This window comes from Dendrobates tinctorius, unplaced genomic scaffold, assembly GCF_039654945.1.
Source record: "Dendrobates tinctorius isolate UK_male_01 unplaced genomic scaffold, ASM3965494v1 ptg000138l, whole genome shotgun sequence".
In the NCBI taxonomy this organism is placed as follows: Eukaryota; Metazoa; Chordata; class Amphibia; order Anura; family Dendrobatidae; genus Dendrobates; species Dendrobates tinctorius.
Genome location: NW_027361806.1, coordinates 2474551 through 2491691, shown reverse-complemented (window position 1 = coordinate 2491691; position 17141 = coordinate 2474551). Strand labels below are relative to the sequence as shown.

At 46.7% G+C, this 17141-nt stretch overlaps 1 protein-coding gene across 1 annotated transcript in view; it reads left to right on the top strand.

Moving 5' to 3' along the window:
- Positions 1–3547: 3547 nt before the first annotated feature.
- Positions 3548–17141, top strand: part of LOC141048624 (cytochrome P450 4A6-like) — an 81053-nt gene continuing 67459 nt past the window's right edge. Inside the window, exons 1-5 of the mRNA XM_073544397.1 lie at positions 3548–3823; positions 6435–6579; positions 9022–9066; positions 9234–9361; positions 9437–9561. Of these exons, the coding sequence (XP_073400498.1) occupies positions 3632–3823; positions 6435–6579; positions 9022–9066; positions 9234–9361; positions 9437–9561 (635 nt within the window). The 5' untranslated portion in view covers positions 3548–3631. The remainder of the gene's footprint in view (positions 3824–6434; positions 6580–9021; positions 9067–9233; positions 9362–9436; positions 9562–17141) is intronic.

Sequence of the window (17141 nt, the reverse complement as noted above, 5' to 3'; positions counted from 1 at the left end):
ACATTATTTTTGGCAGGGTTTTTGCATGATTGCAGACAGTTGCTTTTCTTTCCTGTCCTATCTAGTTAGTGAGGGCCCCATCGTTTGCTCAGCCTGTATTTCTGTCTGTGTGTTTTCATCTGTTTTCACCGTCAATACATGTTGGGAGCTGTCTTTTGCTTTGGGGTCTGCTCTGGGGCAGTTTAGATTTCCCCTTTCTTTCTTTAGGTTTATTTAGATCTCCGGCTGTGAACGAGGTGTCTAGGACCACCGTAGGAACACCCCATGGCTACTGTTAGTTGTTGTGAATAGGATCAGGGGTCTGCAATCCGCTAGCTACCAACCTCTCCGGTTTTCTGGACTTAGCTTGTATTTTTGTTTTTTCCTCCACCGGTGACTCATTCATAACAACTAACTATGTGTTTGCACTAACTACACTATCTATGATCTATGAACATAAACATGCCCCCCATCTATTGGCCGACCCGGGGTAGTACGCTGTCCCTATCTAATAAACATAAATACATTAAACAGTATTAGGACAAAGGATATACATGTAGAACAAAGATGCAATCAATTATACATTATATTTTACAGTAAATGGTAATACACGTAGCTGTGTAGCAATACCATTAAGGAACTAGTGGTAACACACCATAGTGGTGTAGCAGTACCAATAAGTAGACATTCATTACAAACAGATTTTCCTCATCCCCTTACATACCCCCTTCATTTTAATGTGGTTGTCCCCAACCATGGTAAAACTTTCATGTAAATATAACAAGTATGGAAATGGTAATATTAAGGATAGCAAGAGGACTCAGTATGAGTCAAGTCCATAAACTTTCTCAAAGGGAGATGTTCCTCCCACTTCTTTTGAAAATATTACGTCTGTACCCTGGAACACAGTTCCTAAGTAAAGTCCTGCTTTTCAGCAGAATGGGCACAATGGTGAAACAAATCAAAAAGAGTCCACAGGTTCCAAATAAAAACACCCAGCTCGCAGTCCTCTAGGCCAAAACCAAAAACATAAGAAACAAAGAAAATGTCCTTATGATGAGTTTTGGCCATGCAACTCCCCCATGCAATGAGGAGAAAACATTAGGGCTTTGCCTTTGCCCTAAGGTACGCAGAACAGTCATTCTTTATGCTCCTAGGTGCAAAGGCACAACAAGATATATGCTTCACAGAAATTTTTTTTTCCCTCAGCGGCACGCGGCACGTGCCGCTCCAGTAGTGACGGAGTCCCAGACCCGGTTTTGGGACAGGGGTGACTCTGCAGCTTCAGAGGTCACAGCCGGCTGCCATGGTGTAGCAGCTGCGATGGGGGCCTTGCTTTTGGTCCGGGCTCCTCCACAGGCAAATGAAATTGGGAGGCACCCAGGGACATGGTGTTGGAAACAGGACGGACCTCCGAGGGACAAGGCCGAGGCGCAGAACCCCCTCATGGACACGGGGACGGACGACAACCTCTGCCACAGGGACCCGTGGTGAGGACCATCCCTCCGGGGTCAGGGGTTGAAATGCACTCACCATCTCAGCAGCTGTGTCGTTGGCCTGCCTGTTCAGTCAGGGCTGAATCCGTCCACGGCTGCGAGATAAAGCTTTGGCTCATCCCCAGCTTCTGGTACCGGTTCCTCTGGGGCGGACGCCAGTTATGGTCTTCGCTGAGCTAACAACCAAGGTTCTGGATGACAGGGTCCCTCTGCCTGGCACTGTGCCCCTGATTCCGCAAGATGTTCCGGCTCCAGTGAACGTGAAGAGGACTGCTCTGCTCACGATGTCTCTGGCCTGCAGAACAAATGTGGACTCTGCCGGCTGCCGACTCTGCTCTGAAGAACTCTCCTGGCGCTGGTAAGTGGGGTGCTCTGCGATTTCTTCCCACTGTCTTGTGGGCCGGGCTCTTCCTTCTAGGCCCCACCCGTTTCCAGGTGGGGATGCCTCTGACAACTCCACTCATTTGCTGGAATTTTGAAGGGGAGGCTGAGGCTTTCTTTTCTTCATCCGCACCCACCAGGGGCGGACCAGGGGACATTGACAAGTGAATTTTGGCACCAAGATCGTGTTGTAACGCTCACGAAGGGTGAGGGTCTTGTTGTCTCCTTCTTCGTTGCCATTTCCCGCCAATTCCACAGCTGCCATCTTAGTCACAATAATGGTGTCAGACTTTTTCACAAAATAAGCCAAGTCCAATTTGGTAGTTATGTCTGGTGTTGTCACAGAATCTTTAGCAGTCAAATCCAGTGTTTCATCGATATTCACAAAATCTTCTTTCAATTCTTTAAATACAGCAACCACTTGCACATCTTCCTTGCCGTCTTTCAGGTGCACAGCAGTTGCATACACAACATCATTATCTCTTTTCTTTGCTGGTTCTCCTGCATTGCGAGGTAGTCGCATCCTGCCGACTACGCCAAGTGTAAGAGAGGTCCAGGACAGTAGTCGTAGCCGAGGACACCGGGGCTCTGGTGTCCTGGCCTCTCCTCACAGAAAAATCATGCTCGCTAGTCAGCATATCTGTGTCTCTGGATTCAGCTCCTTCAGGGTCCTCCCCATGCAGAGGGAGACCGTTTCCAGGAAAATTCACATCAACTGAGACACAGTCCATCATAACTTCAACAAAGACTTCTTTACTTGGTTCATTACACAGCATTTCCAAAGACTTCACAGCATTTATAACAGGCTTCACATAACGAGGTTCCTTCTCTTTCCCTGCACTTTGTTCACAGTTACTCTGCACGGGCCCGGGTCGGACCATCCTTGACAGTTTCCCAGTTTCCTCTCTATTCAGCTCAGCCATGGCCAACCATCCTTCAGTCTGTTTTGCCCCAGACATATACTGCTCTCTGTACTGGCCCCACTTCTTCCTTATCTGTATTTACTGCTTCTGTGGGTTCCCCAGACCGTCTCGCACCGGTCTTAAAGGTGTGTGCCCAAGCAATGAGTTGCTACGTTCTGCTGTACTAGCCCGTTGCTGTGGTGTGCTGGTGCGGAGGAAGGCTGGGCTTCTCACTTGTAACATTGCACGACTGCTGCCGAGTCCTGGGCTTATTGCCCATGTGGGCCCTTCGTGCGCTTCTGGCCCTCTGCCTCTACCTCAGACTCTCTCAAGCTTAACAGGCAGCATCCCCTCCTACAATTATCTATGTGTTTGCACTAACTGCACTATCTAGGAGCTATAAACATAAACATGCCCACCATCTAGTGGCCAACCCGGGGTAGTACACTGTCCCTATCTAATGAGCATAAATAAATTAAACAGTATTAGAACAAAGGTTATACACGCAGAACAAAGAAACAAATAATCAATTATACATGTCATACATTTTACAGTAAATGGTAATACACGTAGCTGTGTAGCAATACCATTAAGGAACTAGTGGTAACACACCCTAGTGGTGTAGCAGTACCAATAAGTAGACATCCATTACAAACAGATTTTCCTCTTCCCCTTACACATTTATCACCAATCACCATATGTCTGTCTATGGCTCCTTCCCTCTCTCTGGCATTCTGCCTTCCTCCTCCTCCTCCTTTGTATAATGTCCTATAATGTATAATGAACCTGCCTCATCAGAGCAGGATCCTCAGCTTGTCTGTTGCTGCAACACAATCCAGAGAAATATATCAGAGCTCAGGCTGCGTCTCGGCCATGTCATCCCCTCTATTCTTTGGACTGGTCCCCCTTAGTCCCTCTGACCTGTGGTCCTGGGCCGCCTGGTTCTGCCTCCTGTTTGTGCTGGTAAAAGGCTGGAGACTGTATCTAAAAAGGAAGCAGCTTGTTAAAGCTTTTAGCCCATTTGAGGGTCCCAAGCGTCACTGGCTGTTTGGCAACGCTAAGGAGGTAAGAGGCGTGCAATGTGATTAACTTTGTGGAAGATTTTATTAAATATTAACATATCGATTACATAGCAATTCCATAAGCAAACACACTTATTTTATGAGCAAAAGTGCAGTAAAATTCCATTACTCTGGCATCTGATAATCCAGAAAGTCTGATGGGAGGTTTCAGTGGATAATAATTTTGGCACCATCTGTAGCCTGCACTTCAACCCCTTAAGGACTCGGTAATTTTTCAGTTTTGCACCATTGTTTTTTTCCACCCTTTATTCCAAGAGCCAATTTTGTTTTTATTTTTCCATCGACAAAGCCAAATCAGGGCTTGTTTTTTTTCCATGACCAGCTGTAGTTTTGTATTATACATTTTAATGTGCTGAAGATGTAAATGGAGTAAAAATGTAAAAAAAAATGTAATTTTGTCAGTGTTATTTGGATTTTGATTTTCTTGTGTTCATTGAGTGGTACTTATGGCGTGGTGACATGCTTAACCTTTTTTTTACTTTTACGTTGATGGACCTGTAAATTTTGGTAAGCCTGGGAGTGGTTTAGCGCCAAGTGTCCCAATGCCATTGGTCCATGTGAAGTATCTGGGGACGGTTATACCGAAGCTTGTCCCTCGTGGGAGTGACAGTGGTCTTATCTATCGTGACAGTGGGCTGAAGACTGGGAAAAGAGTGACGAATAGTCTGGGGAAATGCTGTATATTGGGTCACCGAGAATAATGTGGAGAGCCAGAGGTGAGAGGTGCCATGGTGCTGTGGGTCAGCCCGGCCTGGGAACATCATTCAGGAGCAGACAGGGAATCTTTTCTCGAACACTTCTTCTTACAAGTTTGATATATGTTCAGTCTGATATACACATTTCCTGATCATGTCACTTGTCTTGTTCTTGATTTTGGCTTTCTTGCCACAGTTCATTAACCATCACATGTAAGTGCCCTTGGCCATTTTTTGGAGTTACCATAAAAATGAGAGAGCCACACATATTGTATACTGTTACCTCTTCAATATTGGCGCTAGTCCCTGTTGGATATTTATGGCAGTTGGGTCGCCCTCCCAGGGCTGTGGGGTACTCGGTACTGGGCCGATGTCAGCAGGATGTGTCACAGCAGCGGTGACCCGGTCCGTGGCCCTGGGCGCCCAAGTAATGGGGGAATTTGTATTGTAGTTAGTTTGAATGAATAGTTTGTTACGCCACCTGTGGTGTTCGGCAAGTGAGGTGTTAAGCCGACGCTGCTTGCAGATCCTCTGGGGCTGGTGGTATGTGGCAGCCAAGATGGTGAAGCTCCCCACAGGTGGAGCTGTAGCCCCAGGGCAGTGTAGGTGTAATGGATGAGGAGTGGCGCAGGCAGTGTAGGAGCTGGTACCCCGATGTAGCGGTGCTGAGGGTGTAGGCGCGATAATGAATGGAGGACACCGGGGCTTGTAGTTCCAAAGCTTTACTCACAGTCTGTAGTGCACACAGGTGCCTGCCTCCGGGCCGTGTCCTCCGGGTCAGAGTCTCAGTCAACCTCCAGGCAAGATGGTAGGCTCCCCTCCAACACTCCGCCAAAATGTACCTTTCTGAACGTCTCCTCTATAGCGCCTTAAAGTGTGAAGATCTCCTAGTACTGAGTTACACTGGAGTTCCTCTCATCAGATGTTCCCAAGAACTCTACTTGTACGGCAGACAGCTGTAGCCTGCTTCGGGGACTCCCTTCTCCTGAGTCCCGGCTCTCTATCCAATTGCTGTTGTGCCCCAAGTGTTAGATGGGAGTAGTGCATGTACAGCCAACTACTCCACCGGTGTCTGCTGCAGAACCATAAGTGTCCATACAACCTTGGGGACCGGGCCCCAGCCTTGCGCTTAGAACCTATATGCATGGTGCTTCCTTCCAACCCACGTCCTCTCTGTTCTATTCTCCTTCGTTCCGTACTATTCTCTCTTTCTTATGGATGCTTAGGTTACAGATCAGTGTCCCTCTTGCTTCTTTCCTTTCCCGTGCCAGCTGGCTCAGGTCACTGAGGCAGCTGCAGCACTCCTTCCTCCATCCCTTCTTCCAGGGATCCCCACTCCTCTCCCAGTGGCTCTCCTCCTCTGACTTCCCCCCTGGACTCCCATAAGGGACCGACATCGCAGACTGACCCCCTAATTCTAAACCTCCCCGGTCTTTTATATGTCCTAACTCCACCCACCTCCCAGCACATCCAGTGTTCCAAGCAGGGAACCACCAAAGGTGCTCTGCTACTCTCTAAGCACTGAGCCACAATGTGGTTGGTGCAGAACTACCCTGGTGTGTGGGGTGTGAGTGTTGGAGTGTGGAAAGGAGTTCCCACCTTACCTGGATGGTGGGGCACTACACCTTAGGAGAAGGTGCAGTACCTCTGTGGCGACTGAGCCTCAGGGGCGCCACACATACCCTGTCCCAGATGAGAAAACACTAATTCAAGTCACAATAAACCTCTAGTATATGATGTCTCCTTTTTTTGTCCCTGTCATAAAATGACAGCTATCAGCTATCGAAGAGGCTGACTGTGATTTCGGTGGCATGACTGACATGGAGACTGCACAAAGCATTGCTGTTCATTGTGACTGTCTCATTTATGACAGCCTGTCTGTCTTTATCCCAACCATAGTTCCTTCAGAATGGCTTTGACATGCAGATTATGATTCGTTTTGCCGAACAATACCCGTACGTCTTTCCAATGTGGCTGGGAAATTTCTTTGCTGTTCTGACGATATGCCACCCCGATTATGCAAAGGCGATCCTGTCCAGACAAGGTAAGAGCCCTTATCGATCATCGGCTTGCTGACCATCTGTCTTGTACTAAATTAAAAAGGTATCACCAACCCACAAGACCATCACCGATAACAAGAACAGGACTCTGAAGCACCCAGTTTGAAAGGAGCGATGACATTGTTCATAGTCTATATGACTGCCGGAGGTAGCCAGGTGCTCTACTTGGCTTTCTCCAGCTTTCCTGATGGCAAGAAACTGTCCTGCTTCTTTTGGTTCATTAAACTTGGGCACACCAAAGCTCCATTTCGGTATCAGTAGATGCCTCGTTGATAGGTCGTTACTTGTTAACTCGAGACAACCCTTTTAAATTCTCTGAAAGAAACATTATAGGCAAAACTATGGGGCCTTCAGGTTTGCTCAAGGCCTCAAGTCACTTATGCTAGATGCCCAAAATGTGGCATCATACAGGCTCCATAAAAAATAATTTCCTAGTATAAGCCGCAGGCTCCACCACACCTCGTAAAACTCAACACAACCGGCCATAGAGTCACCATTTGGTGAGTTACTGTGCGAGCAGTGAGATTATGAAAAGAGATGAGCGAATATGTTCGGAAAATGATCGCTAAATCCGAATTTGCCATATTCTTGCCATATTGGTACCCTATTTGTGCTGATTTTATGTTTGATGATCGTTTCCGAACATATTCACTCATCTCTACTCCTATTGACTCCAATGGCGTTCGGCTATGTTCAGCAATTATGGCAAATACGGTGATCGTAATCCGAACCGAATATTGAAATATTCCCTAATCTCTAATTATGAACTTCTCTGCCATGTGATTGTTATAATGTTTGATTTACTAAAAAAGTTCAAGGAGGGTTACATAACTTACAGGTTATAGATACAAGACTCTGTGATGGGGCATTGATCCAGGGAACTAATCTGATTTGCTGTATGTGGTGTCGGGAAGGCATTTTTCCCCCAATATGAGGCAATTTGCATTTGCCCTAATGGGCATATTTTTTTTTCCTCGGTAATACCCCTGGGAGCATTTGTGGCGCCCCCAGGAGTATGGTCGCCACAGTGGCATTACCTTCCTCCTAGGGAGTGTGATGTCATGCTTGGAAGCAATGAAGGGTCTCTCTATCAGTTAAATACAACACACAGCACAGTTCCCAATCCGGGCCAGCAGAGGGAGCTCTGAACCAAAACTGGGGGAGGAGCTGCTCTCTGGGGGCCAGGAAGGGGAAATTAGTCAGTTCGTGTGAGTAGGGAAACGTGTGTGGACGTGAGGAGAAAAGCTGGAAGATTGAGCAGAGTTCAGGCTCACTTCTAACTGTAGCGCATGGTCTGGAGTCCGGTCTCCAAGGTTGTACGGATACTGATGTTCCTGCAGCAGAAACTGGAGGAATAGGAAGCTGTAAATGCTCTGTTCCCACATAAGACTCGGAGGCACAACAGCAACGTGTGAGCCAGAAGAAGGAGGCTACCGCTGTCTGCCATACGAGGGAGTTCTAAGAGAGAACAAGCAAGTGGAACTTCAGTGTAACACAGTACTGCAAGTACCTCAGAAAGCGCTAGAAAGGAGACTACACAACCCATCTGTATAGAGAGATTCCTAAGTTGCTTCCAAGCTGGCCAGCCTCTGCTCCATCTGTAATCTGGACCCTGGACTGCACTTACAAATCACAGTAAAGGTAACAAAACTGCACCCTGTTGTGTCATTGCATTCTTCCTGCAAACCCTCCAGCACTGCTACATCTCTGTGCCAGACACTACACCCTCTTCCTCAACACCTATTACCACTGGCCTGGGACCACAGCTCTACCTGTGGGGAGCTATTACATTTTGCTGCCTTTTACCATCTGTCCCAGAGGATCTGCCTGCAGCATCGGCTTAACCCCTTCATTGCTGATTACCACAGGTGGCGTCATGTATCATTCACTTATAAACTTTAACCAGCCACTCTTAACCCCTTTTAAATGGACGCCCAGGGCCACGGACCGGGTCACCGCTACTGTGACACTTCCCTCTGAGATACCGGCCCGGTACCGAGTACCCCACTGCCCTGGCGGGCGACCCACATTTACCTACATTCTTACATACTACTGTGTGATCATTAAACTTGTTCTCTCTATAAAAGACTTACTGGTAGACTTTCCGGTCTCGCTCAGGGTAATCCTGCCATCTTTGTGTCGATCATTGCTCCATTTAAGAGCTGGGAGGCCTGTTTAGGGTCAAAAGGCTGCACACACGTTTTGGTACTCTTAGGGTTTGTTCACACAGATTTTTTTTTTTTTTTAGAAATTTTGAGAGTAGAAACTGAGTGGAAACTCTCCAAATCCTAATCAAATTTTTCAAATACTTGGCGTTTCTCCTCAGTTTTCGATTTAAAAACTCAACAAAAAGACTCAGTATGCACATACTCTTAAATGTTTTTTTCAGCTATAGTCTCTTGAAATATATTCCCTTTTTTTTGCAGATCCAAAGGATAGATTTAACTTTGACTTTCTGACTCCGTGGATCGGTATGTAATCTAGAGCTAGTTGATATGCCTGTAGACAATAGATGCTTGTTGATGATTTACAGTGATTAACTTTGTGTCTATGGGCACCATCAATCACCCCCCTTCCAAAACCTTAGACCACATCTTAAAGCCTCATAAAGCTAATTTTTAACTTTTTCGTAATTTAGGGGAGGGATTGCTGGTGTTGTCAGGACAGAAGTGGTTTCAGCACCGCCGGCTGCTTACTCCGGGATTCCACTATGATGTTCTGAAGCCGTATGTCAGACTGATGTCCAACTGTGTCACCATCATGCTGGTAAGGACAGAAATTTAACAAGGAACATATTATTCCATTCTGTAACTCATTCCTGTTCTTTTCTAATTTTTTTAGGACAAATGGGAACGTCTTCTTAACAAAGACAGCCCAGTGGAGCTTTTCCATCATGTCAGCCTCATGGCACTGGACACCATAATGAAATGCGCCTTTAGCTATCACAGCAACTGCCAGATGGAAAGGTTTGTCAAAAACCTGTAAAATAACCCTTTTTGGTAATAAGAATTTGCAATTGATAAAAAAGAGTTCAACAGAATTACAGAAACACAGGTGCTTTCTTCAAACAACGGCACCACTTCTATTCACAAGGTGTGGACCAGACATCTCTCAAAAACAGAGAAACACCAAACTTAACCCATGGACAGTTGGAAGAAATCAGCCATGTTTTTCTAATCCTGTACAACTTCAGGAACCCACTCCATATGAAGCAGTTTCTGCAGTCAATAATGAACCTAGCAACTAAGCGGTTAGACAGAGGAAGTCGGCTCCCTCGGTCACCCCATATCCCACTGCAACACGATCATGGAGTGCGTATGGGTTGTTGTAACATCTACTGTCCTAATGACTGCCCCGTCTCCTATTAAGTCCTCCCAAAATATGACAGGCAATGAAATAGTGTTATGACTCCCTAAATATATTAGACTAGATGGAGTCCCGATGCGATAGCATCTCTCCCCCATGTGCTCACCCACCTATCCACTCCCTCTTTCCCCATGTGCTGACTTCTCCAGTCTGTGCTCTCTTCTTTGATCTGTCTACCCCATGTGCTATCCCCCTTGTCTGCTGTCCAGGGCCAGACTGGCTATCTGGCTATTTTGGCAAATGCCAGAGGGGCCTGTCTGGTTGTGGACTGCCTTGTCTGCTAAGTTGTTAACTGTATCGGCATTCTCAAGACACCCATACTGTTAACAGTTGTGACAGAGCACAAAGTCGCTGACTCCATCACTTACCCCAGCAGGCCACAGGTATCATTAGAAATATTGGACTTGTAGCAAATCTTGCTTTCATCCATCCAGGCTAATATTAGTAATATATCAACCATACCTCCCAACTTTTGAAGAAGGGAAAGAGGGACAACGGCTGTGGTGTGCGCAGTGCGTCGCTGCAAATTTTAGGGTATGCCCCTGACCACACCCATTTTGCAACTAGTCACACCCATGTCCACCCCAACCACACCCATTTAGCACTGCTGATCACACTGACTGGTACTGAGGGCACAGTGGCTGGCATTATGGGCACAGTGGCTGGTACTGTGAGCACCCTGACTGGTACTGAGGAAAAGAAAGAAAGAAAACAGAGAGAGGAAAAAAACAGAGAAAGAAAGAAAGAAAGGAGAGCGAGAGAGAAAGAAAGGAGAGTGAGAGAGAAAGAAAGAACAGAGAGGGAAAGAAAGAGGGGAAAGAAAGAACAGAGAGCAAGAAAGAACAGAGAAAGAAAGAAAGAACAGAGCAAGAATGTGCAAGTAAGAACAGAGAGAGAAAGATAGAGGGGAAAGAAAGAAAGAACAGAGAGAGAAAAAGAGGGGACAGAAAAAAAGAGCAGAGAGAGAAAGAAGAAAGAACAGAGAGAAAGAAAGAGATGAAAGTAAGAAAGAGGGGAAAGAAAGAACAGAGAGAACAGATAGAAAGAAAGAGGGAGAAGAAAGAAAGAACAGAGAAAAAGAAAGAGAAAGAAAGAACAGAAAGAGAAAGAGGGGACAGAAAAAAAGAACAGAGAGAGAGAAAAAGAAAGAACAGAGAGAGAAAGAAAGAGGGGAAAGAAATAACAGAGAGTGAGAACAGATAGAAATAAAGAACAGAGAGCGAAAGAAAGAACATTGAGAAAGAAAGAAAGAGGGGAAAGAAAAAAAGAAAGAACAGAGAGAGAAAGAAAGAACAGAGAGGGAGAAAGAAAGAGGGGAAAGAAAGAATAAGAACATAAAGAAAGAAAGAGGTTAAAGAAAGAAAAAGAAAGGGGAAAGAAAGAACAGAGAGAGAAAGAACAGAGAGAGAGAAAGAAAAAAGAAAGATTAAAGAGAGAAAGAAAGAACAGAGAAAGAAAGAAAGAAAGAAAGAAAGAAAGAAAGGGAAAGAAAGAACAGAGAGAGAAAGAACAGAGAGAGAGAAAGAAAAAAGAAAGATTAAAGAGAGAAAGAGAACAGAAAGAAAGAAAGAAAGAAAGAAAGGGAAAGAAAGAACAGAGAGAGAGAAAGAAACAGAGAGAGAAAGAAAGATTCTACAGTTGTGGCCAAAAGTATTGACACCCCTGCAATTCTGTCAGATAATACTCAGTTTCTTACTGAAAATGATTGCAAACACAAATTCTTTGGTATTATTATCTTCATTTGATTTGTCTTAAATGAAAAAACACAAAAAGAATTGTCCTAAAGCCAAATTGAATATAATTCCACACCAAACATAAAAAAGAGGGTGGACAAAAGTATTGGCACTGTTCGAAAAATCATGTGATGCTTCTCTAATTTGTGTAAATAACAGCACCTGTAACTTACCTGTGGCACCTAACAGGTGTTGGCAATAACTAAATCACACTTGCAGCCAGTTGACATGAATTAAAGTTGACTCAACCTCTGTCCTGTGTCCTTGTGTGTACCACATTGAGCATGGAGAAAAGAAAGAAGACCAAAGAACTGTCTGAGGACTTGAGAAACCAAATTGTGAGGAAGCATGAGCAATCTCAAGGATACAAGTCCATCTCCAAAGACCTGAATGTTCCTGTGTCTACCGTGCGCAGTGTCATCAAGAAGTTTAAAGCCCATGGCACTGTGGCTAACCTCCCTAGATGTGGATGGAAAAGAAAAATTGACAAGAGATTTCAACGCAAGATTGTGCGGATGTTGGATACAGAACCTCGACTAACTTCCAAACAAGTTCAAGCTGCCCTGCAGTTCGAGGGTACAACAGTGTCAACCCGTACTATCTGTCGGCGTCTGAATGAAAAGGGACTGTATGGTAGGAGACCCAGGAAGACCCCACTTCTTACCCCGAGACATAAAAAAGCCAGGCTGGAGTTTGCCAAAACTTACCTGAAAAAGCTTAAAACATTTTGGAAGAATGTTCTCTGGTCAGATGAGACAAAGGTAGAGCTTTTGGGCAAAGGCATCAACATAGAGTTTACAGGAGAAAAAAAAGGCATTCAAAGAAAAAAACACGGTCCCTACAGTCAAACATGGCGGAGGTTCCCTGATGTTTTGGGGTTGCTTTGCTGCCTCTGGCACTGGACTGCTTGACCGTGTGCATGGCATTATGAAGTCTGAAGACTTCCAACAAATTTTGCTGCATAATGTAGGGCCCAGTGTGAGAAAGCTGGGTCTCCCTCAGAGGTCATGGGTCTTCCAGCAGGACAATGACCCAAAACATACTTCAAAAAGCACTAGAAAATGGTTTGAGAGAAAGCACTGGAGACTTCTAAGGTGTCCAGCAATGAGTCCAGACCTGAATCCTATAGAACACCTGTGGAGAGATCTAAAAATGGCAGTTTGGAGAAGGCACCCTTCAAATATCAGGGACCTGGAGCAGTTTGCCAAAGAAGAATGGTCTAAAATTCCAGCAGAGCATTGTAAGAAACTCATTGATGGTTACCGAAAGCGGTTGGTCGCAGTTATTTTGGCTAAAGGTTGTGCAACCGAGTATTAGGCTGAGGGTGCCAATACTTTTGTCTGGCCCATTTTTGGAGTTTTGTGTGAAATGATCAATGTTTTGCTTTTTGCTTCATTATCTTTTGTGTTTTTTCATTTAAGACAAATGAAATGAAGATAATAATACCAACGAATTTGTGTTTGCAATCATTTTCAGGAAGAAACAGTATTATCTGACAGAATTCCAGGGGTGTCAATACTTTTGGCCACAACTGTATAAAAATACTATAGCTGCCCACCTCCCATTGTAATGCCCACCTGAGCCTCCCGGTGCAGGACATATCATGATCCTCTCACATGGCCAGCATCCCAGATTCCAAGGCGATCCTGCTGTCCGCGCTGTCGGAGGAGGACACGGTGATGGATTTGAAGCATTCCTTGAAGTGCCTCCACCATGATTCCGTCACATTCTCCTCATGAAATTACCTCATTTCCCGTCAGCTTCCAGCATATCTCTTTCGGTGTTTACCATCATGTGCAAGTTTTAAAGTGCTCCTCTGGGCTCCGCTGTGTACTCCTATGTCCGCGGGAAAAGTAAGCTCCCGACCGGGACAGCGGGGCAGACTCTCAAAATCGAGACTGTCCCGCTGGATTCGGGACCATTGAGCAGTATGAATGCTCCCCACCATACACCTTGTACACGCATGGCTCAGCAAACCTCATACACACGGTTCCGCTTTGTATGCCTCGTACACACTTGGCTCCGCTCCGAACATACCGTACACACACAGCTCCGCTCCGCACACCCCATACACACATGGTTCCGCTCCACACATGCCATACACATGTGGCTCCACTCCATACACCAAGTACACACTCTGCTCTGCTTGATACACCTTGTACACATGTGGCTCCGCTCCGTACACCTTGTACACACGTGGCTCCACTCCGAACACCTCGTACACATGTGGCTCGGCTCCGTACAAATCGTACACATGCGGCTCCGCTCCGTACACCTCGTACACACGCGGCTCCGCTTCGTATACCTTATATACACGAGACTCCACTCCGTACACCTCGTACACATGCTGCTCCGCTCCGTACACCTCGTACACACGCGGCTCCGCTCCGTACACCTCGTACACACGGCTCCACTCCGTACAACTCGCACACATGCAGTTCCGCTCCATACACCTCGTACACACGTGGCTCCGCTCCATACACCTCGTACACACACAGCTCCACTCCGTACAGCTCGTACACACGCGGCCCCGTACAACTCATACACATGCGGCTCCGCTCCGTACAACTCGTACACACGCGGCTCCGCTCCGTACACCTCGTACACACAGGGCTCTGCTCCTTACACTTTGTACACACACAGCTCTGCTGCATCCACCCTGTAAACCCCCCCTGACCCCACACAGAACCTTTACCTCATCTAGCACCATGACAACCAGCATAGCAGAGTCCTGCAGACACGGAGGCCCTGATCATGTGACCTCTGACTCCTCCCCTCCTGTGACCTCATCACAGGTCCTGTGTGCACAGCCACAGAACAGCCTAGGACGTCATTGCAGGCTGCGGTGGGTTTCTGGGAAGGCGAGGATGGGGTCGGTGTATGGGGGGGCGTGGCGGCTCAGTGCAGTGCTGGAAAAAATAGAATCCCGGGTGGGACGTGGGTGGGGGGGTGTCAAAAACAAGACTGTCCCACGAGAATCGGGAAGGTTGGGAGCTATGTATCAACATCTGGTGCTTGGAGATGGGGACAACATGAGCCTGTGTCATTGGAAATGCCAGGGCTGAATTTCAGTCCCAGTCCGTACCTGCTGCTGTCTCTCTCCTTCCTATGCTGTGTTCTCCCCTCATGTGCTGTCCCGTTTAAGCTGTCTCCCTCCTGTGCTCTGTCTCTCTCTCCCCTGTGTCTGACCATGTACAGAACATACTACAGCTCTTGGGAAGGGGAGGAAGCAAAAGACAATACTGACATTACAGCAGGAGATCGCAGAGGATACATTTTGTGAGGTAAAATATTGTTTAAAAACAGTCAGTGAAATATTTTACCTCACAAAATGAATCCTCTGTGATCCCATGCTGTAATGTAATGTCTCGGGAAGGACAGAAACACGGACAGGTAAGAGTAGTGTGTAGGAACAGGTAGGTGGGTCGCCCTCCCAGGGCTGTGGGGTACTCGGTACCGGGCCGGTGTCAGGGGGAGAATGTGTCACAGTGGTGGCGGTGTTTCCAAAAATGGTCCTATGATGATAAGTCCAGCATCAATGTCCATGGTCCATTCCTGGGCAAATGGTAACTATTTATAAAGAAAGTTTTTGATCACACACAAGTCCTGTGGTTCAGTGTCCATAAAAGTTAAAAGGGAACTCTTACAGGTTACCTGTAGGCACAAAACTTGGAAAACAGTTACATATTTACATTCAATTTCATTATTCACATTTACTTTATATGCGGAACCTAACTGGTAGTATTCCATGTGTGGTACGAGTAGATCTGCATAACACTGATGCTGTAGTGGCCCTTACCGATTGTCTGGTTCTAACTACCGGTGTAGTGTGTGAGGTACTGGGTATACTACTAGGGATTCCACAAGGCACAGGGGTACATGTTTGTCTGTGAACTCTTGGGCTCACCAGGGGCACAACAGGTTCACCACTGGCAGGGCGAGGGTTCTCTGGCTCCACTGCTGGTGTGGCTTCTGCTACCTGATTTTCCTGATCCTCTCGAGTCACGTCCCCCTGTGTTTCCACTTGGGGAAATAACAACACTGGTACCACTATTGCATCATTAATTCTAGTCCAATTCGCAGGGAATTCCCCAAGCACTGTGCTGACCTTCTCTTCTGCCTCTACGGGTTGGAGGTTATCTGATTCTTCTGCTCTTTCTTTCAACTGGTCACAGCATAACTTCAAATGATCCCTGGATACCGCTGCTGAGGTCTCTCCTCCAAGGCATACTTTAGTATTATCAAGGTTTGAGGGCAGAATGGTATAAGGTTCAGCCTCCCATTGATCATCCAGCTTGTGCAACCTCCTCTTCCTTTTGAGGACTTGTTCTCCCGGCAAAAAGGGAACATTCTGATTATAAAGCTTCTCCTGCTTTTGTCTTGCCTGGGCCAGACTCTTCTCCACACACTCCTGTACTCTTCTGTACTGCTGCTGCCTCTCCTTGTCCCAGTCAGCATCTGGCGATGTGGCTTCCGGCGTGAGGACTCCCATGTCCAAATCCACAGGCAGCCTACCCGGTCTTGCTCTCATCAGGTATGCTGGAGTACAGTTGGTAGAGTTCACTGGAATATGGTTGTAGAGGTCTACCAAATCTGGCAACTTCTCAGGCCACAGATTCCTCTCCTCCAAGGGCAATGTCTTCAGTATGTCAATCACTACCTGGTTCATCTTCTCGCACATGCCATTGGTCTGTGGGTGATAAGGTGTTGTCCGGATCTTCTTACAACCATACAAGTTGCAGAACTCATGGAACACTTCTGCCTCGAAAGCTGAACCTTGATCTGTGAGTACTCTTTCAGGATACCCATGTGGCCTACAGACGTGCTGTTGGAAGGCTCTGGCTGCTGTCCTGGCAGTTAGATCTTTGACAGGCACAACTACCAGGAATCTTGAGTAGTGGTCCACGATGGTAAGGGCATAGATGTAGCCTGACCGGCTTGGAACCAGCTTCACATGGTCCAGGGCTACCAACTCAAGTGGCTGTTTGGTGATGATTGGCTGTAGAGGAGCTCTCTGGCTGTCTCGATCCTTTCTGTGCAGGTTACACTGTCCACACTCCCGGCACCACCTCTCAATGGCTTTCCTCATACCAGCCCAGTAGAACCTCTCCCGGAGCAATACTTCCAACTTCTTCCATCCGAAGTGTCCAGCTCAATTGTGGTATGCTTCCAGGACCATTGATGCCTCTTGCTTCGGGACTACCACCTGCCAAACCAGCTCATGAGTACGGGCATTGATACTCCTCCGACACAGCTTTCCTTCACAGATAAACAGCCGGCCTCTCTCCTTCCACAACTGCTGAGTTTCTTCAGGAGCATCTGACTCCGGGCGTGAGTCAACTCGCGACAGTAGCTCCTTCACCAGGCGGACTGCAGGGTCACTATCTTGTGTTTCTGCCCAATCATGATGGGGCAACGGATTCAGAGTGACCTCCTTCATGCCAGAC